Source organism: Panthera uncia (assembly GCF_023721935.1).
Source record: "Panthera uncia isolate 11264 chromosome A1 unlocalized genomic scaffold, Puncia_PCG_1.0 HiC_scaffold_17, whole genome shotgun sequence".
NCBI lineage: Eukaryota > Metazoa > Chordata > Mammalia > Carnivora > Felidae > Panthera > Panthera uncia.
In genome coordinates, this window is record NW_026057577.1 from 144,480,795 (window position 1) to 144,508,130 (window position 27,336).

General features: G+C 42.1%; 1 protein-coding gene across 1 annotated transcript in view; it reads right to left on the reverse strand.

Annotated features, from left to right (window-relative positions):
- Nucleotides 1–3,196: 3,196 nt before the first annotated feature.
- The window catches only part of MARCHF6 (membrane associated ring-CH-type finger 6), a 78,282-nt gene continuing 54,142 nt past the window's right edge, over nucleotides 3,197–27,336 (reverse strand). The window contains exons 20-26 of the mRNA XM_049648277.1: nucleotides 27,037–27,106; nucleotides 24,177–24,358; nucleotides 22,383–22,517; nucleotides 17,159–17,248; nucleotides 14,595–14,727; nucleotides 13,061–13,196; nucleotides 3,197–9,541 (exon numbers count right to left, since the gene is read on the reverse strand). Coding sequence (XP_049504234.1) covers nucleotides 9,451–9,541; nucleotides 13,061–13,196; nucleotides 14,595–14,727; nucleotides 17,159–17,248; nucleotides 22,383–22,517; nucleotides 24,177–24,358; nucleotides 27,037–27,106 — 837 coding nt within the window. The 3' untranslated portion in view covers nucleotides 3,197–9,450. The remainder of the gene's footprint in view (nucleotides 9,542–13,060; nucleotides 13,197–14,594; nucleotides 14,728–17,158; nucleotides 17,249–22,382; nucleotides 22,518–24,176; nucleotides 24,359–27,036; nucleotides 27,107–27,336) is intronic.

Genomic DNA, 27,336 nt, shown 5'->3' on the forward strand with positions numbered 1-27,336 from the left:
TAAGCCATGTCTTCTGATACAGTAGGTTCGGGTCCATGGGTAGAGTAATTGGCTCCATTCTGGTGGATCCTGACCAGGGCAGTGTACAAGGCGGCTACGTTTAAACCCACCCTGAATGTATGAGGCCCCCGAAGCCTGCTTTCCACTGCTCACCTCTAGCCCGGACACAATGGAGAACTGGAATAAGTTATCTCCAGGAAGAGTCAGGCAGCCCTTCCTCCTGCCCTAGAGGCATCACCCCCACCCATGATCCCTCTACCTGGGCACACACATTTCCAAATTAACAGCATTAGCAAAAACTTAAAACAGTCAATATTTAATGTTGATATAATATGGGAAAACAAGGAATCTCATATGCTGGTGAGAGAGGAATGTCAATTAGTACATTTGGGGGCCATTTGGTACTATATTTTGATGACTTACCAATCTTTTACCGATTTATCCTACAGAAATACTAGCCTGAGTATATAAATTAGTACGGACAAATGTGTTTATTATAGCATATAATAAAATGGGTTAACTAATGGTCTTTCAGAAAACTGAAATCATAATCTTATCCACACAACAGAATACAATACAGCCAGAATTATTAAATGAGGTAGCTACTTAAGTGTTGATATAAAAAGATGGTCATGAAATATAAAGCAGAAAAAAAAAAGCACCCCATTGAGCAGAGTCTGTGGGAGCACACTACCTATATTGTGATATAAGGAGCCTGTGAATGCATATTTACCCACACCACATTCTGGAAACAAACACTAAACTACTAATAGTGGTAATTACCTCTGGAGAATGGCACAGGTTTTCAGTTTTTATTTTAATCATAGACACATTGTTTTTATGCTGTTTCATCCATTTATTTCCTCAAGAGTATTTATTGAATATGGAATATGTCCCAAGAACCGTCCTGAAATACAATAGTAATCTCCGAATAGTTACCAAAAAAAAATCTCCGAAGCTTACATTCAAATGGGGGGAAACATGCTAATGTAAACAATACAGGAAAACCATGTAGTATGTTAATACATATGAGAGACAGAACACAGCAGTAGAGGGGTCGGGGAAAGCCCCAGGAGCTGCAATTTTAGATAAGCCTAAGAATGACACTTCAGTGAAGAGAGGAAGAACTTGGGGAGAGCCTAGAGGAAGAACAATAAGGCACAGCAAGCAGCAAGTGCAAAGGCCCAGAGGTTTGACCTGTTCTGGAAGCAAGGAGGCTGCCTGGAGCACAGTGAGCACAGGGGGCCTCAAAGTGACTGTGGACTTGGGACTCTGTGATGGTTAGCTACCTGGGTAAAGCACTGATGTGATCTTAGATCTCAACATGATCACTCCGGATCCAGTGTTGAAAGTCAATGGAAGAAAGAAAAGAGAGCATGGGCAGAGGTCAGGAGCTCCAGAGAAACTACAGTGACCCAGTCAGGAGGAAGATGATGGTGCTTTGCACCAGGATGGTAGCAGTGGGGGTGCTGTGACGTAGCCAGAATCCAATTTATTTTGAAGTTAAGACTTGCTGCCCAATTGTACGTGAAGCGTGGAAAAACACGTGTCAAAGGTGTTACCAACATTTTTTATTTAGCAACCTGAATCCGTCCAGGTGCTTACCAACTGAAAGGGGAAGTTTGAGAAAATAAATCTGGGGTAGGGGAATCACGAGTTGTGTTTTGGACCTACTCAGTTCGAGATGTCCGGAGAGTCCACATAGGCAGCCGCACGGATGTGTCTGGAGTTCCAGGAAGGAAGATGGAATGAGTAAATAAATATATATGTGAGTGATCAGCATCTAGACGGCCTTTAAAACTATGAGAGTAAGTGAGATCACCAAGTCAATAGGTGCAGGTAGAACAGAGGTCCCAGATGGAGCTGAAAGGCAAAACAGGGTCAGTGAAGGAGTTTATAAAGCAGAGTCCACAGACAGGTAGGAGGAAGATGAGGGGAGTGCTGTGTCCTGAGAGCCAAGGGAAATGGTTTCACTGGAGAGAGGGACCAGCTGTTTCCGGTGAGACCCGAGAATTAACCACCGAAGTTAGGGGTGGCCATTGGTGGCCTTTCACAAGAGCAATTCCGGCGGAAGAGTGGAGCAAATAGCTGATTGTAGTAGGGTTGGAAAAGGAGAGGAAAAATTGGAAAGCGGGAGTACGATAACTGAAGGCCTTTACTGAAAAGGAAAGCAAAATAGAGCAGATGAAGGAGGTGAAGATTTTTCTTATGCAAGAAACGACGGAAACGTCTGGATGATGGGAAGGAACCACAACAGTTACCATGAAGGAGAGGGAGATCTGCAGCAGCGCCTTGAGCGGGTGAGAGTCCTGTCCATCCAGTGAGGCCGTGCAAGGCGGGCAGAGCTCAGGGAGTGGTCGCACATGAGCCCGGGGGCACATTTCACTCTACGTACAGGGCAGCCACGCCGGAGGGGGCGTGCATGGCCTGCATGGCCCACGGGGCATCTGGGCACAGGTGCAAGTAAGAGGGTAAATGTGATGGTGTGAACTTGTGAGAAGACTTGTTCCGATTGCTTCGGTCTTCTCGGTGAAATAGAAAAGTCATCAGCCAGAAGTCAGAAAGGAGATGCGGGCACTTTGTAGAAAGATAAGGTATGAAATGATTAGAGAGCATATATGAACATGGAATTTATTTTTGAAATCAAGATGTAATTAACATGCAAATTGCACAAGTTTAAAATGTGCAATTCTTTGACAGATGTATACATGTCAAACCAGAACCACATCAAGGTAACGGACACATCATCACCCCCATTTTCTTATGCCCCTTTGAAATCTCTCCATGTCCTTCCCCACCAACCCCCCCCCCCCATGTGCTTTCTATTGATTTCTGTAGGTTACTCTGCATTTTCCAAAAGTTTTGATAAACGAAAGCAGACATTTTTGGTCTGCTTTCAATCAGCATTGGGACTTGTCCGTGTTGCGTATATCAAGTTAATTGCCTTTTATTGGAACAGTATTTCATTGTATGGATAATCATTTATCTCTTTCCCTGTTGTTGGCCATGTGCGTTTTTTCCACCTTTGGGCTATTACAAATAAAGCTACCATAAACGTTCATGTCTGAGTCATCATATGGACTTACTTTTTCCTCAGTCAGTAACTGGGGGTGGTGAGTACTTACTATAACCTTTTAAGCACTGCCCATTATTTAATTAAAAGTTTTTTTTTTTTTTTTTATGTTTGAGAGAGAGAGAGAGAGAGAGAGAGAGTGTGAGCAGGGGAGGGACAGAGAGACAGGGAGACACAGAATATGAAGCAGGCTCCAGGCTCCGAGCTGTCAGCACAGAGCCTGACTGGAGAGCCTGACTGTGCCTGGAACCCACAAACCGTGAGATCACGACTTGAGCTGAAGTCAGACGCCTAACCGACTGAGCCACCCAGGCGCCCCCCAACTGTTCTTAAGTGATTAGCTCACCCCTTTACTTTCCTTCCAGCACAGCCTGAGCATTCCTCACATTCTCACCGACACGTGGTATGGTATTTTTAGTCATTCTGATATGTGGTGGTAACTCACAGGTTTTAATTTCTATTTTCCTAATGGCTTTTACATTGACCAGCTTCTCATGTCCTTATTTGCTATCTGTATGTCCTCTTTAGTGAAGTGTTTAAATATTTTGCCCATTTTAAAAATGGGCAAATGGATCTTCTCAAACTACTGAGTTTTGAGACTTTATTCTGAATGCATGTCTATTATCAGAAATGTTCTGCAAATATTCCCTGCCACTCCATGGCTTTTGTTTTCTGAATGACATATATCAGAGTGGACATTTTCAATTTTGATAATGTCCAATTTATCAAATTTTTCTTCTAAGGATGGTGCTTCTGGGCTGTATCCAATCTAAATCTTTGCCTTACCCGAGGCTGAACATTTCTCCCTGCTTTTTCCCAGAAGTTATATAGTTTGAGCTTTCATGTTTAGGAATACAGTAATTTTAATTTTTGCAGATGTTGAGATATGGATCAATTTTTAACTTTGCATCTGGATGGCCAATTGTTCTAGCACCATTTGTTTGACTTTCGCACCTTGTCAAAACTCACCTGTCCCTACGCATGTGGGTCTATTTCTGGACTTTCTGTTCTGCTCCATCAGTCCAGTGGGTTTGTGTAACTGGCAGGAGGGGCGGATGCAACTGAGCCAAGAAAAAAGGAGTTATTGAGGGGGTTGCTGACACAAAGCTTCTTGTCCTAAAAAAGCTACTGAACAAATGTGGAAAAGCAGAAAGACACTGCACTGTTGCCTATGTGTGAAAAGAGAAATTTCAAAAGGAAGATTAAGCATGTACAGGGGTGCAGAAGGGACTGCCTCCACCCAGGTCACCAGCTGCTGTCGGCCCATTCCAGCAGTGTGGGGCTGTGGGAGGCAGACTGCGGTGGGGGGGGGGGGGGAGGGACTGCGGGCATGGGGGATGAGTCTATGCGTACAGTGGGCCCCTCCTCTGTATTCCTCAGGGCACTGTATCCCTGTTAGAACCCTCTGCTCATTTTTCTGGCCTTCTCCACTCTAACTGGGCTACTTGAAGGCAGACACCATACCTCGATTCAACTGCAGTACTCAGTACTGGGCAGGGCAACAAAATAGACCCCAAAACGAAACATTGTGGGAGGGAGGAGAGGAGAGTGTTACCTCCTCGGACCCTTAATCCACTTGTGACAGCAGTTTCGTTTTTCCAACAAGAGTGGCTGTGAACTGTGGGGTGTGAGGGGGAATGGCCACTTTCTGAGATTCACCATGCGGTCCCCTTTGCTGTAAAACCTCACAGATGCCCTGTGGTTCAGATAACATTTTGCCTACCACCACTGCATTTAAAATAAATAAAATAACACTTGGAGGGCGCCTGGGTGGCTCAGTCACTTAAGCGTCTGACTTGATTTCGGCTCAGGTCATGATCTTACGGTTCATGAGACTGAGCCCTGCCTCAGGCTCTGGTGCTGAGCCTGCTTGGGATTCTCTCTCTCCCTCTCTGCCCCTCCCCTGCTCTCTCACACACCCTATCCCTCAAAATACATAAAATAAACATTTAAAAAGTGTTTCTTAAATGCACTTGATTAAAAAGAAACCATCAAGTTTTGAACCTCGAAACAAAAGGATCTCTTCACATGGGGGCAACTCAGGAGGAAAAAAGCTTCATGCAATTCTTTCCTTTTTCTCTGAGATTTACAGGCAGCTACATAAAATGGCTTTGACTGGTTTTACTCTATTCCAAGTATCCACTTAAAGAGAAAACCTGCTGAGGCTCTGGCATGTGGATCTTGCCGAAGTGGGCGGCAGCTTGCCCGCAAGACGAGGGCCTTTACTGTTGCCCATGAAGATGGTCTAGCAATACAGTCAGGGGATGAGGGGAGAGGGATGTGTTCTCTGCAACTATACTTCTAAATTTACACTGAAAACTGAATGGAGGAGCTATAATCATATATTCATTTTCTTATGTAATTATTATATTTAAAAAATACCTAGGGAGCCTGGGTGGCTCAGCTGGTTAAGCATTCGACTTTGGCTCAGGTCACGATCTCACAGTTCGTGAGTTTGAGCCTCCCGTCAGGCTCTGTGCTGACAGCTCGGAGCCTGGAGCCTGCTTTGGATTCTGTGTCCTCCTCTCTCTCTGTCCCTCCCCCACTTGCACTCGGTCTCCCTCTCAAAAATAAACATTAAAAAAACATTTTTTAATAACCTAGACTGTCTACCTATGCTGATTAATAATGCACATTTCTGTAATTCTGAAGTAATTTTGCAACAAAGCAAAAACAAACCAAAAAAACTAGGCTACAGCTAACATTTGCTTTATTCAATTTTGTTCTCTTGACTTAGAAGGCAACAACCAACCACATAAAAAAGGGAGCATTTTAGAATATATATACATAAAATTGGTCTGGGTGTCTAAGGTGTTTGCTTCAATAGAAAATTGACGTCCTGAATAACTAAGTGCTCTACGTACCATCTACAAGTCAGTTCCAGGCCTTACAGTCATTACATTTCCAGTTAAGGTATTGTGTATTACTCTGCTGACACAAAATGAGGCACTCATACAAAATCACTGGGAATGAAATTGGGTATATACTGTCTTACACCTTTAATACTGTATTAGTAACAAGCATACTGTTGGAGATTACGTGAAAAGAAACCCTTTCTCATGATGGCTGCTTTTAAACAATGACACAGGGCAGTAACAGGGTGAAGAGAAAATCTGTGCCCGACGGACAAATGAGATATAAGACAGCCCAACCAAGGGAGTTACAATCTCCACACACAAGGTTTTTGTTAATACTTTAGTGGCACGACATTTTGTCTCTTCTTGATGGCAACCGAGTAGGTAACATTCTAAAGGAGTATTTTGGACATAATCACTTTAAAATTTTACAAGTATAAAACTTATCACAGTAAGTAGAGAGCTTAAAATAGTCCTGAAAGTGAGAATGAGTAGCTAACTTGCGAAGTTGACAAAACTGCCAGTGTTCTTAGACCGGCACTACATTCTCGTGTGTGTGTGTGTGTGTGTGTGTGTGTGTGTGTGTGTGTGTGTGTGTGTCGGGGGGTAAACACAATACAACAATACAGTGGAGAAATGTCCAGTGCTTCTTCGTTTTAAAAAGTCATGAATTCAACCTAAATTCAAGAATTACACTTTAATAATAGCATTTGCCAATACAGAAATGACATCTCTAAGACCAAATCATTTAAGAAAAAGTTATTCTCTGTTACTTGAATAAGGGAAAGAAAAAACACAAGGATCCACAGTAATAACAGCTATATTAAATGTTGAAATAAAAATTACTTTTTGTTTACATCTGGAATTGAGATGTCCAATTTCCACTGTTTCTCCAGAGAACTAACAGGAAAAAATCACCTAAAAACATGGAACTTTTTTAAGGCTAGCTATACATAAACCTCACATTGGTATTTTCTTGTTTTCATCTCAACTATTAGCTTCAACAGTTTAAAACTCAAACATAATTTGCTAATAATGACAAATGCACACCTCATAATATGACCATTTGATAACTGGTCATGTGAAACTTACTCCCAAATGCTGATTTGTCTTCCATTTATAAACAATTAAAAATAAAGCAAAATGGTCTTCTTTTGTAATTAATTTCCTTGAAGACGGTTTTAGCCCAATGTAAAATGAAGCAAAACTACACTATTTTTTTTTTTTAATTCTACATGAAGGGCAGCAATACTAGAACTTTCTGAACCAGAGGTTTCAAATGTTCATGAGACTATTGATTAATCATAAAATTCTGGTGCTGCCCATGTAAATATTATGTCAGCAAACGCTTTCCTTATGAAAGTTTTCATCTTATTAAAAACAGGACAGAGCACAACTGAAAACCAAGAGGAAATCCTTAGATACAACAAGATAAAGTTATCTGCCGGTGAAATGGAGGGCAAGATTCTCACCATTCGTATATGTTCATATATATGTATGTTTTTCTTTTCAGTTTTTTTTTTTTTTTTTACAAAATATCTGATAAGATTCATTTAAAATTTTGTAGAACAACAATTTTTAATTTTTTGTGGTATCTGCCTAGCTCTCTTTCCGATAAAATGGATAAATGTGTTCAATGACTTTATATCAAGATCTATAAATTCTCTGAAAATTTTAAAAAGAAAGCTAAATTAATATAATCAAGTTCTATGCCCAATTGATAATATTTTTCTCCCAAAGAGAACAATTTATATAGACACATACCACGATAGGTGGCAGTACATTTTAAAATGCTCTTAATTTTTTAAAGTAGGATTCCATTTCCACATAAATGCAGGGCTAGCAAAGACCTTATTTCAAATACAAGGGAAAGGACTGCTACAAAGTGCCAGAGGGTGTTAACACTGAACCCCATGTCAAGCTTTTTTTTTTTTGATACTGATGTTTTACACTATATTTTAAGGTAAAGTATTACCACTTCAGGAAAAACTGCTGAAATGTAAAACAACCAGAATATGTCTGCTTTTGTGGTAGCTTACGTTTGGCTGACTTTCATATTTAAAGAATCTTCAGATTTAAGTCTACAGATTTTAATACTATATGGAAACTCTTTAAGAGTTCCTGAAGACCTCTGCTGCCCATTTTCTCTGAGGACATTCAAAACACAAACACCACCCTTACAATATACCATTACCATTAAATACTGGGATCGTGTGCCCAACTGTTGTATTGCTCTAAATACTTCGTTCTTGAAGCTTTGGTTCTCAGGGAAAACCAGATCTGTAAGTGTTCAGTATTCTGCGATTTTACAGCACATTTCCAATGAAACACCTTCTTCGCTCCTATGTTAAAAAGGCCAGCTCAAGCCAGCTTCCTTCAGGACGAGTAAAATCAAACTGGTTTCATTTGTAGTTTTCTTCTGTAAACAAAAAGCTCTGGAAACTTTGGGATTTACTCATGGAAAACTAGGAGAAACAGACTCCCTGATCCTGACCCAACGGGGTGCCCCAAGCAGCAGGACCAGGTGTTGTAGGCTGCCTTCCCTGGTGCTGCCGATCTAAGACCACAAACGACATGTGCATTTAGCTAACACCTCAGTGTGTCCTAATTCCAGTATGATGCGGTACTGTTGTTGACAGTATTCTAGAAGACTCGCGATCCGGCACGACCTTTGGCTACTGCTGCCAAAGAGAAAAAAAACGACAGCTGTGTGTGGAAAAGAGGGGCTGGAGAGAACTAAGGAAAACGTTCTTGTGGACTTTTTTTTTTCTCTAAGTATAGACATGCCCCGAACAAGCACAAAAGCCCAACCCCTAATGCTGATCACTAGGAATATTAAATTATCAAAATTAAAAACAATTTCCTCACCTAGCACAAGATACTATACAATATTATAAACACAGACACATGAAAAAAAATCAGGCAGTAGAAAATGTACAACAGCTTTGGTGTTATACAAAATAACTTCCAAAAACGGTCGACAGTGAAGCACAAAGTCCATGTTCTCTTACCACAGACACTCCACTGCTGATTTCTACTTGTTTCCTTTCAAGTTCTTGGTAAGGTCTGAACAGCCAAGAAAGACAGAATGCACAGTTTACTTAATGGGATACCGCGCTCCAAAGGACGTCGTGAAAAAGTTTTGCCTCTGCACTATGGCTCTGTGGCACATTTCCTGTCAAGATCACAGCAGGTCCAAAATAAAGTGACAACTAGATTTAATAAATTAATATACATTTTGTTTAAAGATGTACAATGCACATTCTGTTTAATCCACGGTTTTAGGGTATCCAGGAACTTCTATTTACACATGTACAGACCTCAGACAGCAACGATGGTGGAAGATGCAGGAAGGGCGGCAGGGCCCTGCACGCTGCTTCTCCGAATGCTGAGAACACAAGTCAAATACAGTTAACTTAAAAACAATGCTGAGAGATCACTGGGAAAAATCTCCCAGAGAGAAGTCCACAAAAAAGGACACGTAAAGGCAAGGGGAAGGTCAAGGTAGTTGAGACAACCACTTTATTCTTGGGACGACTGTGCAGGTGGTGGAGATGTGCCTTGTTTGCCAGATTTCCGTTCGTAATTCACGAGGCGTTGGCCCACAAGGTATCTAGGTTGTAAAAACAGGGTGGTTACTCTCTTATATGATCCCACATATTAAAATATTCTTCCTAAGAGCAGCCAGTGATACATCTTTTGAAGGCAAATCAGATCACTCCCACTTAAAACCCTTCAATGGTCTGAAGGGGAGCGTAGAATGAACACTGGCAACAGGCACGGCACATAAGCAGGCAGCTCACGGCGAGGTGAGAGCAGCAAACGTCGGAAGGCCTCGGATCCCAGGCAATGGCGTGTGTACTCTGGCCCCAAGGCTGGGGCTCTCGTGCACACGCAGACACCGGGGGGTAAGACACAGTCAACTGACTCAGGGCATTTATCTGTTAGGAATATTTTCTAAAACAGCTCAGAAGACAGATCTGAAGAAACAGAAAGCTAGGTAGAGAAGAAAGTGGATCAGAATAGCTCTAGTTCTAGAGAAAAGGAGAAACCCAAGGGCAAGAGTCTCAATGAGGTCAAAGGGGAGAAGGCAGAGAAGTGAGCATATGCAAGGGACAGAAGGAAGGAGGTTACGGCCCAACAACAGAGCGTTACACGTCCCTAAGTCACGTGCCATGATGATACGGAGGTCAGGGCAAAGGGTGCAGGGCTACAGCACCAGACACAGAAGTGACCACGGCTGGCGTGACCAGACACCACATCCCCAGGACAACAGCAGCGGTTGTGGAGAAGCAGGGGGGCCTCCTGACCCTGGGGCTCGGGCTGCAGGCTGAGCCTCGGAGGACAGTGGGTGAGAGCCGACTGTGGCAATGAGCGGCAGGAGGCTGGGGTACACGGTGCCCACGTGAAGTCAGCGCTGCAGACCCACGAGTGGTCACTCGGTCCTCAGCCACCTGTGCGAGCACGGGACAGCAAAGCCGGCACGCGACAGGCTGGCCCGGGAGCTGGGTCTCTGAGACCCAATTTATTTACTCGCCAATAAAACGAGGACAGCAGTACTGTGCCCCGTGACTGCTGTAAGAAATAAGAAACACACAAAAGCCACGGCAACAAAGGCCTGGCATGTGCTGGACTCAGTGTAGTGACTTTCACTTTTCACCATTACTTTCGCTTCTCTGACCTTCACCACTTTTCTACCAACACACACCAGCCTCACGCGAAATTGTGGCAGTTTCTGCCGAGTAGTTTCACGTCACTTTTTAAAGCATTTCACTAATCCTATTGCTTCTTCATCCATGATCCCACGGTATAATCCTCGTTCTTTTTCTCTCACCAATCCTTTTCCTGATGTTAACTACTCCTTTCCCTCACAGTTAGTTCCCCTACCAGTGTATTTTTAACTGTGACGGCTTATCAATGTTTTAAACGATGACAACTGGATGCTAATGTATCCTGATGCTAATGTCAGGCACTGCCTGACACACCCATAATCACAAAATACACCAAGTTATGCCAAAAATGGGGTTGACGTTATGGCAATGAAAAAGCAATAAAAAGCAGAGACAACAGTGATTTTAATTCATTTGCCCAGGACCAAAAAGGAACTCAGTGCAGAGAAAGGAGACTCTGAGCCCACCGCCCACTCTCCCTAATGACCGAGCACCCTCTCGTGCCCACAGCCCGCCCCACACACCCCACGAGCAGAGCCTGCTCCCTTTCCGACACTGCTGGACCGGCGGAAACCACGGCACCCGAGGTGCGGCCTCAAGGGAGCCTGCCCTTCACAGTTTGCTATGCGAAGAACGAACGTGGGAGAAGAGAGTACACTGGGCTGCAGCAAAAGAGCAGAAAATAATGAGTAAGACATGCTCCAAGGTAGGCAGGAGAGACCACTGGGGCAGACGAGCAGGGTGGGGGACAAGGGTGAGGAAGAAAGCAGCAAAAAGCCGAGGCCATGTCTCGTCTGCCTTGTCTGCAGAATGTACTCGTCAGCCTAAACGAGTGAAGTGAGAAAAATGGGACATTCACCATTGAAATCCCCTCTCTGTTCTTTCCCGGTAGACAGAACTTTACAGACTACCCAAGCATACTTGGGTTTTTTGTCAGTGAATGCTTTGGAAAAGCCTTGAACACCCTAAATTTCATCTTTTTTTTTTTTTTATTCATTTAAATTCAAGTGAGTTAACATACAACGTAGTACTGGTTTCCAGACTAGAGCCCAGTGAGTCATCACTTACATATAACACTCAGTGCCCATCACAACAAGCACCCTCCTTCGCGCCCATCACCCACTGACTCATCCCACACCTCCCCTGCCCTCCAGCAACCGTCAGTTTGTTCTCTGTATTTAAGAGTCTCTTATGTTTTGTCTCCATCCCTGTTTTTATCTTATTTTTCCTTCCCTTCCCCTATGTTCATCTGTTTGGGTTCTTAAGTTCCATATAGGAGTGAAATCATAGGATAATTGTCTTTCTCTGCCTGACTTATTTCGCTTTGCATAATACACTCTATGTGTCGTTGCAAATGGCAAGACTTTCTTTTTGATGGCTGATATTCCACTGTGTATATGTATGTGTGTATAGACACACACACACACACACACACACACACACACACACACACACACTCTTTCTCTCTCTTTACCCATTCATCAATCGATGGACATCCGGGCTCTCTCCATAATTTGGTGCTGCTATAAACATTGGGGTGCATGCGCCTCTCTGAATTAGCATTTCTGTATCCTTTGGATAAATACCTACTAGTGCAACTGCTAGGTTGCAGGGTAGTTCTATTTTTAATTTTTGGAGGAACCGCCACACTGTTTTCCAGAATGGCTGCACCAGTTTGCATTCCCACCAACAACAGTGCAAAAGTGTTCCCCCTTATCCACATCCTTGCCAACATCTGTTTGTTTCCTGAGTTGTTAATTGTAGCCACTTCAACAGGTGTGAGGAGGTATCTCATGTCTAAACGAGAGTGTTGTTAACAATGCAACAAGACAACACGTGTAAACTGGGACTCTTCCTGGCAAACCAGGATGGAGTTATATTATAAACTCACTCTCTCTGCCAGCCACCATTTGGCTTTGTTAGGACATGGAAGGTCAGACGGCTGTTATCCCCAGAACGTGTTTTCCTTGGCTGTCCTCAATCTCTCACGGAGCAGAGGTCACAGTTTCCCTCAGAGGCCCTACGGTACTTCTGTAGGAACCTTACAGCCTCTCTTGGCAATGGTCAGAGTGACCCAGTGGCCCCTGGTTGCAGGTAGAGCTTAGGTGGGCCAAGTCCTCATACAGGCTTATTTTTATCTAAAACTATTTAATGTACTGTCAGACCAAAACATCAGGAAACAGACTAAAAACTATTTAGAATGGGCATTAAAGCCTTCCTCCCTTTACTTGCTTCTCCCAGTCTTGTTCATCTCCAAAAGAGACAGCTCCCTATCCCCAGTGGAATCCTTGATAACACTGTCTTTTACATCTTACATCAAATCTGTTAGCAAATCCTTAATTCTACCTCAAAACGTATCCATAATCTGAGCACTCTTCTCAACTATGATTTATCACATTAGAAACAAAAATTGAGAAAGAGACATCTTAAAAACAGTTAGATAAATGGAAATCTAGACTTACTTGTCATTTTTAATATGTTCATAAAGGCGCTTAAACTGGCGGACCTGGAAGGACAAGATCCCCATCAATACCACAACCATCAGTAAAAACGGATAAATTCGCCGATGGACCAAGTTTTGCATTTCTGCAGTAACACCTGTAAAACAAAGAAAGGGCAAACTAAGTATATATGGAATGACCGTGAAATAAAAATATGTCTTTCCCCCGGGAGGCAGGGCTGGGAGGTGCTTAACTCAAGCTGACGCTTGCCACGTGAAATGCTTTAAATAAAGGCCATGCTGGGGCGCCTGGGTGGCTCAGTCGGTTAAGCGGCCGACTTTGGCTCAGGTCATGATCTCGCGGTCCGTGAGCTCGAGCCCCGCGTCAGGCTGTGCTGACCGCTCAGAGCCTGGACCCTGTTTCAGATTTTGTGTCTCCCTCTCTCTCTGACCCTCCCCCGTTCATGCTCTGTCTCTCTCGGTCTCAAAAATAAATAAACGTTAAAAAAAAAAATTAAAAAAAATAAATAAATAAATAAAATAAAGGCCATGCTGGAACCATCAAGAGGATGTTCACCAGACAGGAACAATGAGACTTATTCTTTTGAAAGGTCACTGTGGCCACAGTGTGGAGAGTGAATTAGTGGCGGTGGCTTTAAATTAGGGAAACCAGACAGGAGGCCACTGAGGTTAAGGTAAGAGCCACAGGGAAAGGTGCCTGGTTAGAGAATGGCTTCTGGAGGCTGGGGCAGCGGGACTTGGGGACCATGTGAGTAGGAAGGTGACACAAATGACCTACAAGGTTTCTGACCCATGCAAATTCTGGATGATAACACTAAGCACTAAGAGAGGGAATTCAGTAGAAGAAAAAGATTTGGAGGGGAAACTTTGTGCTTCTAATTTTGAAAATATGCTGGGTTTAAGGTCCTGTGAGGACCTGTGAGCACGTAATTGACAAGCTAATATCTAGCTGTGGGGCGTCTGGGTGGCTCTGTTGGTTAAGCATCCGACTCTTGATTTCAGCTGAGGTTATGACCTCACAGTTCATGGGTTCAAGCCCTGCGCTGGGCTCTGTGCTGACAGTGCACAGCCTGCTTGGGATCCTCTCTCTCTCTTTGCCCCTCCCTTGCTAGTGTGCATGTGCGTGCTCTCCCTCTCTCTCTCTCTCTCTCTCTCAAAATAAACTTAAAAAAATAATATCTAGTTACTAATATAACAACACTTCACCTTGATTTTACAAGTATGGGATCACAGCACTTCTAGTCAGGAGAAGACAACCTGAAGGAAAGCTGTACCTATTTTGAGGACAGTGTAAAAATGTCAATACTTCCTCACTTGCCTAGAGAAAAAACTGTATCAAGGAAGTTTATGATTCCCCAAATCTTGCCCTAAGTAGTCAAATCGAAGAAAAAGAGTCTTGCAAAAATCACTGTTTTAGCTGGATTTATATTCACAAATTAATCATCTGGAGCCACACAGCCTATGGCACTGCAAGTGCCGAGAAAGTAGTGATGTTAACAGGTGCCGTCTCCAGCTCCCTGGCCAGCATTACCCACCTAGTAAAGGAACGACGCCAGACGCGATGACGTAAGGTACGCACAGGGAAAGCAAGAGCACAGAGATCACTGGTGCTGCCAGTTTACGAATGATATAGTGAAGGTCGATGTTCCGGATGCCATTTGCATAAACCTGAAACGTGAGGGAGAACATTAGAAAAAGGGAGACAAGACAAATTCCCCCAAGTTGACAGAGCAATCTCTACTGAATCCAAGCCACAGGGAGTTGAATCTATTGGCTATTTTTTCCGAAGTCAAGACAAATTCTGAACACGAATGTTAAGTACGGTGCCCACAAGTCGTTACAGAAATGCATTTATTTCCTTACACTTCGAGGTTAACTCTGCAAAGGGATGAAACAATAAAACACTAGTCTAGAATCCTAACTATACTAGCCCTGCACTATACAATACTGGATACACCCAATAATATGAGGTGAAGACCACATCATAACCCAAAACAACTACTCACATATGTGTGTAAGAATGATCTGTGTTATTAATCAAGATTACGTTCGTTTTATCTGAATATGAAAGAAAACATTATAAGCAGGGAACATGTTTCTGATAAGCTTGTATAAATCAAATTTTAACCAAAGATATTTTACGTGAAAATTTAGTATGAAAGAATTCTATGGTGAATTTTTTTTTTTTATGTCAAGAATTTCTCCAGTATTTTCATTATCTTATCCAGAAAGTTCTAATGAATAGCACTTCAGAGGAAAGAATGAATAGAAGTGGGAAAACCTTGGGAATAACGGAAAATAAAGATGGTGAGCAGAGGGGGACAGAACTGAAGACCTCTGTTCTTGCTTTCTCCCCAGCACCCCGCCTTCTCCCGGCCCGCAGCACACAGTATTGAAGCACACTTCAACCAAGGGCCACAGCGCACGGACATGCTTGACAACAGGCTCAACCCTCCAAAGGCAACCAATCCCGAATGAATCTAAACTGATGCAACAAGACATCCCAGTGTTTCTCAACCATTTTGTTCAAACTTACACACACAGTATGAAAAAAGAACGTCTCAGAGAGCAAAATATTACAAAGATCAACAATGTTTCACAATGTCCAATTGCGACAAAACCCTCTTCTCCACATTTCTTGGCAAGGGCCAGAGTCACACCTAGAGACTCCAAAGTGGATGCAAACACACGGCCACTTCCTGGCGCTCCTACCCCCACAAATCTCCGGGGCCAGGATTTTTCTGACAATTTTCTTGTGCATACTGAGCTGGGAACTACTGTCTTTATCTCCTATACATCTGTTTCCTGCAACAGAACGCCGAATCTATTTGGCGCTGGCCTAAGGATAAGAGGATTGTCCACAAGTACGTTTTCTAGTCAACTAAAATTTAAAGAAGTAAGTACCAAAATCTGTTATGTTGGCTATTTTAGATAGAAATCTTCCTAAAGCGAATTCTCATACTTCCCAGCCTTATTACCAGAGTACAGAGGCACAATGTATTTTTTTCAAGGTTATCACCATAATGATCAAGTTATCGGACAGTTCCATAATATGATAATAGCAGCCTACATGCTATGTAGTAAAATATTCCCTAACAGCTCTGCTTTTTTTTTCATTAAGATTGTTTTTATTTTGTATTTTAATTATTTTTTTAAAGCTTTGGGATATGTTTTTTTAAGTCTTTTTTTTTTTTTTTTTAAGTTTATTTATATTGGTGGGGGAGAGAGAGTGAGCCCAACAGTGCACAGGGGCATGTGCAAGCGGGGGAAGGGCAGGAAGAAACGGAGAGACAGAGAATCCCAAGCAGGCTCTGAGCTGTCAGCACAGAGCCCCATGTAAGGCTCGACCCCACCAACTGTGAGGTCATGACCTGAGCTGAAAGATGCTTCATCAGCTGAGCCACCCAGGCGCCCCAACGTTTTTATTTTATTCCAGTTAGTTAACATATAGTGTTATATTAGCTTCAAGTATACAGTATCAGCTTTACTTTTTAAATTATTTTTTCCCCTGCCCTTGATTTACTGTCTTGAACAGTAACCTCTTTATTCGACTACAGATTTAGAAAACTGAGTACCAAGCGTACATCAGAACTTCCCTGAAACAAACCACATAGTGTACTAATTTTTGCCTTTACTTCGGAGCTTTAGGTACTGTAAGCCACTGGTTAAACTTCAGATAAGGGAAATCTTGGGATGCTGGGTGGCTCAGTTGGTTAAGTGTCCAACTCATGATTTTGGCTCAGGTCATGATCTCAGTTTGTGAGATCGAGTTCTGCATGGGGCTGACAGCACAGAGCCTGCTTGAGACTCTCTCTCTCCTCTCTCTGCCCTTCCCACGCACTGGCGTGTATGTGCTCTATCTCTCTCCTTCAAAATAAATACAAAAACATTTTTTAAAAAAAGGAGAAAGTCTTAAGAATGGTTGATGAAAATTCATGGTGATAAAACAGCCAACTGTCTTCTTAGAAAAAAAAAAGTTACATATACTTATTAGAGAAAATGCAGAAAACTCAAAGGTGGAAAATGAAACTTAAGCACCCCAGCAGCCAAGCACGACCCCTGCCCCACCTAGTCTCTCCTGAAAGCGAACTCTGCTCACCTGCTCAATTACTGTCTTTAACCACCACTGAGGGCCCATCAGGGTTATAGCTGCGATGATTTTGGCATGAAGGACTCCAAGTGCCCAGTCCTAGGAAATAAAAACCATTTGAAAGGTGTTTGTTTTCAGCAATAAACCCAGCAGACAGGCTATACATTTTCTTGAATATTTCATTTCAAAACAGAAGTCCTACAGGATTAGCAACAATTTTACAGAAGATGAACATACACTAGAAAAATCCAGGGAAATTTCCCCCTAAGAGCTCAAGTTCAGTCTTTCTAACGAAACTCATTCTATTATCTTTTAGAAACCTACATTATTTCCCCAGGAGAATTAGGAAACGTGTCAACATTAATGGGGATCTCAAAAGCAAGTGAAACAGTGCCATGATTTTATTTCATCAACCGTCTTAAGCTGCCGTGTTGCCTTCAGCTGAGCTAACACTACATCAAAACAAGCCTGTGGAGCCATGTTTGGCCTGAAGAAACCACCCCGAAGGCTCAGAGAGTTTCCAGCTCCAGTACTGCTGAACTGTTATTAGAGCCTCAACCGCCCATGCCAGCTCTCCACCAGGCCGCCAGAAACATCACCACCCCCATCACAAGTCAGATCACATAAGGACAGTCTCCTGCTTACAACTCGGAAGTCCTCCTGAGCATGGCACACAAAGTCCTTCATAACCCGGTCTCTGGGTTTGTTTTTTTAATGTGTTTTTAAAAAAGTAACACATTCACATTTAGACGTACTCTTACATAAAATCAAAACCTTTGCAGAGAAGGCTGGAGTCCTCTGTGACTACCAGCCCAAAACCCGATCGCTCCCCAGCAATGACCACTGTTCACGTACCCTCCACGTTTTTTCCCCTGTGCGTTTACTTGTATCTATGTATCTACATCCCACAGAAATGATGCAGCATCATCTTTATATGAACTTTGCTCCTACTGTTTGCCAGCCCTCTTCACTGTCTACCATCTTCAGGCTAATGTGATTTACTGCTCTGCTTGGTTTGTATTCTGAGCACCTTCTTCAAATGAGGTGAAAGGCTGATGTATGCACTGAATTCTTGCTATCCCAAATATGGCTCTTCACCCTGACAGACAAATGGCTGAATGACATTCTGCCTCGGTACAGGAGGCCTGGTTTTTGTACCTTTTATTGCAATTGTCTATAAATGCTCTTCTGCCGTATGGTTTTGTGTGTTACAGAAAAAAGTCCATTACCAATATGATTTTCTGTTTCGAGGTTTATGATTTCTCTTTACCTTTAGGACTCAGAACTATCTTACCAAGATATGCCCCAAATTTTTCTCATCAATGTCCATTTCACCAAACCTGATGAGCTCTTTTAACCTACGGAATCAGAACTTTCTTCAATTCAGTTACATTTTTCTATTTCATTATACACCGCTCATTTCTGCACTCTGGAGCCCTTATCAGGGGATGTTAGTTTCCCTGGATGTACTCTCCAAGGCCCTGACCTTTACCCTCAACTTCCCACTTGTTCAGTTTAGCTCTGTGCTCTGCAGTGGTCTTCCAGAAACACAGTGTGAGCCTCGATGGTGACGACCCACGTCTTCAATTCACCTGCTGAATGTCTGAGATCCGTGCTATGTAGCACCACAGTTTCACTTTGTTTCACTGCCACTGTGTGTGCGTCTACACACATACTGCCCTTGATCACCTGTGTTCTTATTCTTCTATTTGGATGCTCAGGGTTTGGCAGGCATGTCACTGGGCACGTGTTCTCATCGCTCTGCCAGACCTTCCTTTCTGTGGTTGCTGTGCACCCCCTTAGATCAAGCATTTGTTATTTTTCTCTGCAGGTTCAATGAGGCTCAGGTCAGACTAAGAATATCCTAAAGGTTACAAAAGGACCTTTTAGCCTTTTAGACATTCGGATAGCAAGCCCCTAGTCCCCCTACTCAGAACATGGTGAAGCCTCCTTGCTTCATTCCTGTGCTGTCCCAGGCCCCCAGGCAGGGGAGATTTGACTTGCAAATTCAGCTTTCCCTTGGCCTTTGGCATCTAGAAGGCACCCAGGTGAAGTTCATTTTCACCTGAGGAGGTCCACAGATTGCTGAGGTTCAAGCTCTTTCAAGAGCCACTGACATCCAGTCTCTTCCCCCAGGACAGAACACGAACACGAACACACACACACACACACACACACACACACACACACACACACACACACACGTCCCTCTGCCAGAACTCCAAGGGCCCAGTCTCCCATAAATCTGCAGCCACTTAACACAGGGAAGGCAAGCAGCTTAGAGTCAGGTACGGAGAAAAAGCAAGCTGTTCTTATCCAGAATTTTAAGGACACCATGCTACACACAGCCATCTACAACTTGTATTTTTCTCCTACTCACAAACATGACTGAGAACTCTAACAAAACACACAACTCCACTTCCCTCTTTTTAACGGCTACATCAAGTGCCAAAGCAAAAATAGATCACATTTCTTTAGGCCTTCTCTGCTGACGGACATGCAGGTTGCTCACGATGTTGGCATCAGAAACAATGACATGGTGGAGACAGCCCGGTCCGTGCCTCCCGCGCATGTCAATGTTCCCTTGCCGCGGATTCCGAAAAGTGAAACCACTGGGTCATAATACGCCAATATGCCCCAAACCGGAGCGTTTCCAGTCATTCTGCAGAAGGACGATGCTGGGCGCCGTCAACACCACAGGGACACACGTGTAGCCACGCAAGCTGCAGTTACCGCTCGCTGCCGTGAGGAAGGAAGAGCACACGGTCTGGGGAGCGTGGGGCGCTCGGTGAGAGCCGGAAGAGCTGGCTGTAGGATTTCGGTTTGTGTGAGGTGATACGGGGGAAGGAAGGGCACAGGGCTTTGCTCCGTGTCGGACGCTCTTAGAAAGCAGAGGTGATCTATCCTGGGTATCTTAATATTATTATCTTGCCCAGAAGCAGGGACCAACTGAGGCTAAAACTGTAGTTAGTAATGCAGCAGCAGCTAATGACGTTAGCTGGGAACGGGGGATGTCTTCTCATTTTTGTGGTTTGGACAATGCTCACGCCTTGCCCGTGTTCAGACGCGGTTTTGAAAGGGTCTTGTTTTTGTCTTGACCCGTCACGGTCACAAAGTGGTCTTGTGTGATGCTGATGTTCTGTGAAACTGTTTCTGCCGAGAGGAGAACAGCAAGGCCCGGCCGATGCCAGGCCAGCACCTGAATGTCAGGGGCAATCTGCTCCGTTTCAGTGCCACCCACTGAAATCGTACCCGTTTGTGGCATCTGCAGTGATCATTGCGTTAAGGCAGCGTCTGACTGACCCTTCCACAGTAAAGCTGTGTATTTTCCTTTGGGATATCAAGTAATGTGCAAGATGACAATTGGCCACCATTTAAATAACTACTTCCGCATCGTAGTGGTGTTGAAACATGCCTGCAAATTCTTCTTCCTAGGTGCTAGGGGTCTACACCGCCTTCCCTTGAACCTGGGCCCACCTCTGCGTCTTGCCTGGATCCACTACAACGGAGTGAAAATCAATACCGTGGGAATTCCGAGATGAGCAGCTCCTACCCTGTCTGTGGGGACACTTGTTTCTCTCAAGTACAAAGTAACAGGCCCCACTTCCTGGAGGCTACCCGGCTGTGAGGAAGCCCAGGTACATCCAGGAGCTCCAGCTGACAGCCCAGTTGGGGTAAAACCAACAACCGGCACCAACCCCCACATGTGAGTGATGACACTTCCAAAGGGTTCCGGCTGCTGCTGTCAAATCACACTCAGCTACTGTCTTCCCAGCCGAGGCCCCACACAACATGGAGCAGAGCAGCCAATGTGCCCTGTCTTAATTTCTGACCCACAGACTGTGTAGACAAAATAAATGGCTGTTTTAAGCCACACCGTTGTGACACAACTTGCTATGTAGCGGTAGTAACCGAAGACCCATCAACTTTCACCTGACGGGTTCAGCATCCACTAACAGTCTTGGCCGCAATCACCTATTTTGTGAACTATTGCAAAACAGTGATTTTTCTCATTGTTACTTCCTCTACCTTTATTAGCTGGTATTACTCCATAAAAAAACTAGCTTTCCTTCAGTCACTGATGCCATTTGACTACCCTGCAGTACAGACCTTACAGAAAGACGTCACATGTGCTTAACTTTCCCTTTGTTTCCCACTTCTCCAAGTCGACTCTAGAGCACACAGGATTATAGACAGCTCCACACATATGCTCTGTTTCACCACGTGGTCTGCCCAATCCCTCTTTCCTTGAATACACTTCTTCCTTTCTTGGCCACTCCTTTGTACTCTCTTCTAGGTTGTCCGAGACCTTGTCTCCTACAGAAAATCATACGTAACTCCTAAAGCCAGGATAAATACCTCCTACATGAGGCCACAGCGGCCTGTACTGCCCCAATCACAGTGCGGCCCACACCTGGCACCTGTCTCGCCGATCGGCCCATAAGGTCCACAAGAAGTTCCTGCATTGGACTCATTTCCATCTGAGTTATACAATACAGGGTTTTAGCACACATTAGAGCACGAAAGTAAGTTATCTGCTGTTGAGTAAAGTTTGTGGAGTCTCTCCATCTGGAAAGTAGAGGAAGGGAAATACATCCTGCATAATTTTCATTTCCAGTAAATCTACTCTCATACACTAAGAGGAAATAGAAACAAGGCTGAAAAGCCTATGAATGACTGAATCAATGCCTAGCTCTTCCCTTTTGATCTCCTAAGAACTTGAAGTCTAGGATGCTAATTTCAGGCTCTAAATACTATAGAAAAGTAGTATTTTTCTTCCCCGATAGCTTTAAGACCTTTGCTGTGATCTATATAGGTTCCCTCAGAATGCTCTTTTTAATAAACCTGTGACTTTGTGGGAAAACATGCTGTGAGTATTCAAAAATGTAAGTTACTGCTTAAAGCCTCAAACCTAGAAGAAGCAAGGTATCTCATCTTAGCTAATAAGTGAAAAAACCAACACGTGTTAGTCTGTACCTTTAAAGATCAGGTGAAGCCTAAATAGTGACATTTTAACCTATAAAGACCTTTTAAAGGAGTTAAATGACCTGTATATTTTGAAAGCAATTAATTAAAATGTACTATTTAATCAATTTTATAAGGGTTCCCAGAATAGAAAAAATTAGTCTTTCTAAACAAACTACTTAAAATCACTTTAAAAAAAAAAAAAATCACAACTTTTTCTGATTCCAAATCCATAAAGAAATACCATGAGCAGAAGTCATGCACTTACCTGCCATGGGTAAAAAAGAGGAGTCTGATCCAAGGGAACCCGCAGGGGAGCGACAATAACCAGCTCAAACAGGAGCCCCAGCAGGAGCGGGACAACCCCGGCCAGCAGCACAGCGACTATCAAAGTCTTCATGATCTGCCAGCAAATGAGGCCATGTCACTAGAGAGTCTTTCTGGCTTTTAGCTAAACTCTATTCCACTTGGAACTTTATTTTTCTTCTTTAACCTGATGCCTAACAGAACAAATACATTACCTAAACACCTCGCATACGTATTATATCATTAAATGAATATGTATATCAAGCTCAAGCTATAATAAAAGCATGAAACTATTATGCATTTTTGCTTATAAATTACAGAAGTCATTATTACATATATTAACCAGGTGGCTGTGCTGTTTTTCTCAAACTCATTCTCAGAAGTAGGTTTTCATTTGTCCAAGAAAAGCTACTGATTATCCCAGGCTCCTAATCCAATGAAGCCAACTCACAGGCTGACCTGTAACCCTGGAGGTGGACTGGTACAGGAGAAGGGCTCTGTAGAAACCCCAGTGAAGGTAATTAAACCCGCTGATCAAACTGGCTCCCTCTAGAATCCTCTGTGGCCCAACAGAACTATGATAACCAAAATGTCCTATATCTGTGTTGCCAATACAGTAGCCATTAGCTACATGGCTACTCTGTTAGCACAGCTCTAGAATTTGGACAAAGCAACAAAAAAATGAAAATAAAGTCAACACTGAGAAAACAATAGAGACTATGAAAGCACCACTACAGAATCCTGACAAAGAAATGAGTGCTTAAAGTGGCCCTGATGTCTGATGACCTCCCTTTCTCTTAACGTAGCCTCGGTGAGTACATCTGTTTCAACAAGAGACTAACATGACGTGGGTCATACAAAATGCAGTACTTGTTTTTTTAAATGGCATATCGATAATAGAAAATAGAAACAGAAAATTACCAAATGAAAACTGGTTATTAGCTGGTTTCCGTATTTTAAATATATTTAAGCGTCTCATTATCTTGTGAAATTAAACAGCAATTAAGCCCCTCCATTCATAATATATAATAAATCTCAAGTTTTTCTTTCAACGCTAATATTAACCTTTTAGTGAAATTAAAATCTAGATTCAGATACAAAACTAGGATTATACAAATGAAGAGGCATAAGCAGTGACCTAAACCTATTTAGCAAGCATAGCCAACATCACAATCAATCAATAAATCATCACACATGGACGGTCATCTTACACTGACATTTTCTCCCACCTCTGTGCAATTAGGTACTTACTGAGTAATAATTTCCATTACTTACTACACTTTCACATTAGCCAAGACATTCTTGAATCAGCAATAGAAATGTGTAATTAAAGGAATACCATTTATATGAAAAACACAAACTTAATCCTGAAGTCAAGATTTTTACATATTCAAATAGATCAAAAAATCAAATTTTAGAAAAGTATCTTAAAATGTCTAGACTGATTTTAAATTCTAAAGAATATCTTATACCTTAACATCTCCAAAATAACTTCTAATTACATTACTTACTTAAGGGCCCTACTGGATCATGTAGTAATATGATTTTCTTTTGACCCTTGAATTCATCCAACTGTGGTTCTCAGAATGAATCAGAAAGCTAATGTCTTAAAGGAATATCCCTTCTAATTAAAAATAAATCAACTCTCGACACCATATGCATAATGAAGAAACAAGTGAAAAGATTTAAATAAATGACTAAACATGTATCCACTACTCCTATCATACACCATCAGTTCTGTAGTAGAAAAACCTACCATGAGGGACCACTCTTTAACCTTCTGGAAGATCACTCTGCGTCCCTGTGGCATCCAGGCCACCAGCACCGTCACTGCCCTTATGGTTAGCCAGCAAACATAGAGACCACAAGCAGCTGTGTAGAGCTCATGAATTTTGGCAGTCCCCGTCCAAAATGACATTAACCAACGGCCAGCAAATACTGAAAACAGAAAGGCTGATAAATGAGATATGTGGCTATCTGTGTAAAGAGAACTATAATCTTGATGTCCTTCTGTTAGTATTTTCAATTATTTCAATCGTTTTAAGTGATAAGTAAAAAGACATCACATTTTGATATGTCAATGTCTTCATTAAAAATAAGTAACAATAAGCACCCCCCACCACCACCACACACACACACTCTAAAGAATGCAATTATTTGATTAAGACACAACTAAAACACAGGAGGAAGTCAGGGGACAAGCTCTCCTGTGACATCTACTCTGCCCGGCCCTGTTGATTACCTACTCTTTCAGAATGAAAACAATTGAGGAGGTTGTTTCCATTGTTTTTACCACCAAATAAAATCATTACCACATAATATGACAAAAGTGGGGAATTTAGTTATTATTTATGCTGTCAATACCCTCAACATTTAGGAACATTACAAGTAAGTCAGATTAACTTTCTTTCAGTTGGTTTGTCCATCAAGACAGAAAACTAAGCTTATTTTAATATGAAATGGGCATAGTAACATTTTAAAGCACAATAATCAAGGAACATATTAATTCTCTTAGAAAAAAGATCCAAATATTAAACAGATTTGATAAGTGTCTTAACTTAGACAGATTTGAGAAGTGTCTAAATAACTGCCTCACACAAAGAAATTGTGTAACGTACCCATAAAAATCTAACTCAGGCAAGACCATTCCATATGGTAACTTTCTTCACTTGGTTACTTTTCAATAAGGCTAGAAAGAACAGCAAGGCCCAAACGTCTTGCGTATTTTTCTATGGATCAAGTTCTTGTTAATACAGTGTTATTTTTAAATACCTAAAAGGAGCTAGTGGCTGTGCTGAGCATTCTCCATATATTATCTCAATCCTCCTAAGAACCCCTAAGCAGCCACTATTTCCATTTTGAAGATTAAGAACCTGGCCCAACCAAGGTCCCGTGAGGGTGGAGGCTGAATTTGAACTCATGCCTTGACCAATGAACCACAGAGCTCATGCTCTTGACCAATGAAGCACTCTGCCTCCAACTGAACTAAAGCAGCTCAACAACTAAGTCTCACAAGCCACACTGCTGGCATCGACACTTCTCTGCAACCTCACAAAATGGTTTGGATGTGAAGATAAGTTATTGTTAAAGACAAATACACATAAATGTTATGTGAAATAAACACATGTGAATGTTAATTTGAAAAAGATATAAAAATCACTACTGGTAATTCTGTAGAAATGTTTAGTATTTTATATACACACATATGTTTACATACATTGCTATCCCAAGGTTTTTTGTAGTTGCTGTGGTTGTTTATAGTTGGGTGGTTTTTAAAAATCTGATGGCCCGTTTCTATTCTATACTTCACACACTTCTACTTAAGTGTTTCTGAGAGGACAGGGTTAAAATTTTTAGTTTGTACTAAGTTATCATCAGCTGAACTGAAGCTACAGAAAACTAACCCATAGTGAGATTAGATTAACAGGGGAATATTTAGTTAACAATCTTCAGTGAAATTAAAGTACTTTTACTAACAAATTTGGATACTAAAAGGTTTCCTTCCTTTAACTTTTCAGTATTTCTGATAAAGACACGAAAATAGAACATTAAAACCACAAATGTAAAACTGTCTGAAGTTCAAAACCCAACTTTTCTCAGCAATGTATTTACTATGTTGCACCCAGCTGTTAATCAGACTTTGTTGAGAGCTGTGATATGAGGAGTAGTGAGCTTCCTACGAGCATAGTTCTAAAGGTCAAAGTTTATTATTCAGAAGCAGTTAAAAAAAAAAAACAACACCACCTTTATTTTTACCATTTTAAGTTAAATCACAATTCCTACAGATTAGAGAATATTCTCATTATTTTTAAAAACCTCACTCAAAACTAAATTTCCTACTTGTTCCTTGACCTTAGCCCTCATGGAAAAACTCAAGTATTCAATACAAATCAGATTTAGAACATTATAGAAGCAGTGCTATACTTGAGATACTAAGTCAATACACATTTATGTACTTGTAAGAATGAAAAGTATCTTCCACTTAATGATTATTTAAGTGGCTAACATAGATCAGTAAGAATCAGGATTTTCTGGCTTGCTATAAACACTAACTGGGAGGTTGGGGGCAGCAAGCTGTTCCTGAGACTTTGTCACTGGCTCTGGGCTCGACTCCCATTTACTCCTGACCTTTGCAGAGCATGACAAACTACTATATTCATCCACAGCATCTCACTTGTCAGATGAAGAAATGTCGTTTAGCTGAAATTTGAAGATCAGTATTTGTGAACACCAGACAATAAAGGGAACCGGTCTGGCTTCATAAAGGTGCCTAGCAACAAGACGCAGCGGACTGGAAAGATACAGTGAGGGCAAACGTGATCCACGTCGAAAGACTGACTTGAAAAAAATGACCTAAGCCACACAGGTGATTTTTTAAAGACTATGTCCAAGAAAACTGAGTGCCCATATGTAATTTACTTCTAAAAATGAATCAGAAATTATACCTCGATATACCTCGATTTTGTCCCCCTCTGTTCTAAGACAAATGACTCCAAGGAGATGGAGAGTCCTAAAGAGATCAATAGCCCATAATCAATCAAAAATAAGGGGCAAACTATTTCAGGTTTATACCTGATGGAAGATACAAAGCATCTTTTCACGTCATTAGCTCATACCTGGTAAAGTAAGGCAGATGAGGCTGGCAATCAGTAAGGTTATACACATGAAGACAATCAACAAAAATATCTGCAAGGCAAAACATAAGAGGGCATAAGGGATTCAAATGTGCTCAACATATTTTAGGACACCCCTCAATGTGTCCTAATAATCCTCCCAGTAAGAAGAAATGGCTTTTATTCCTAGGTTTCCTTCCATTTCACACAAAAAGATTTTTATTTTAGGTAAATTTACTTCTAATTTCAGCTAAAAGTAAGTGTCTATTTTCAGACAATCAGATACATCAGCAAGTAATAAGG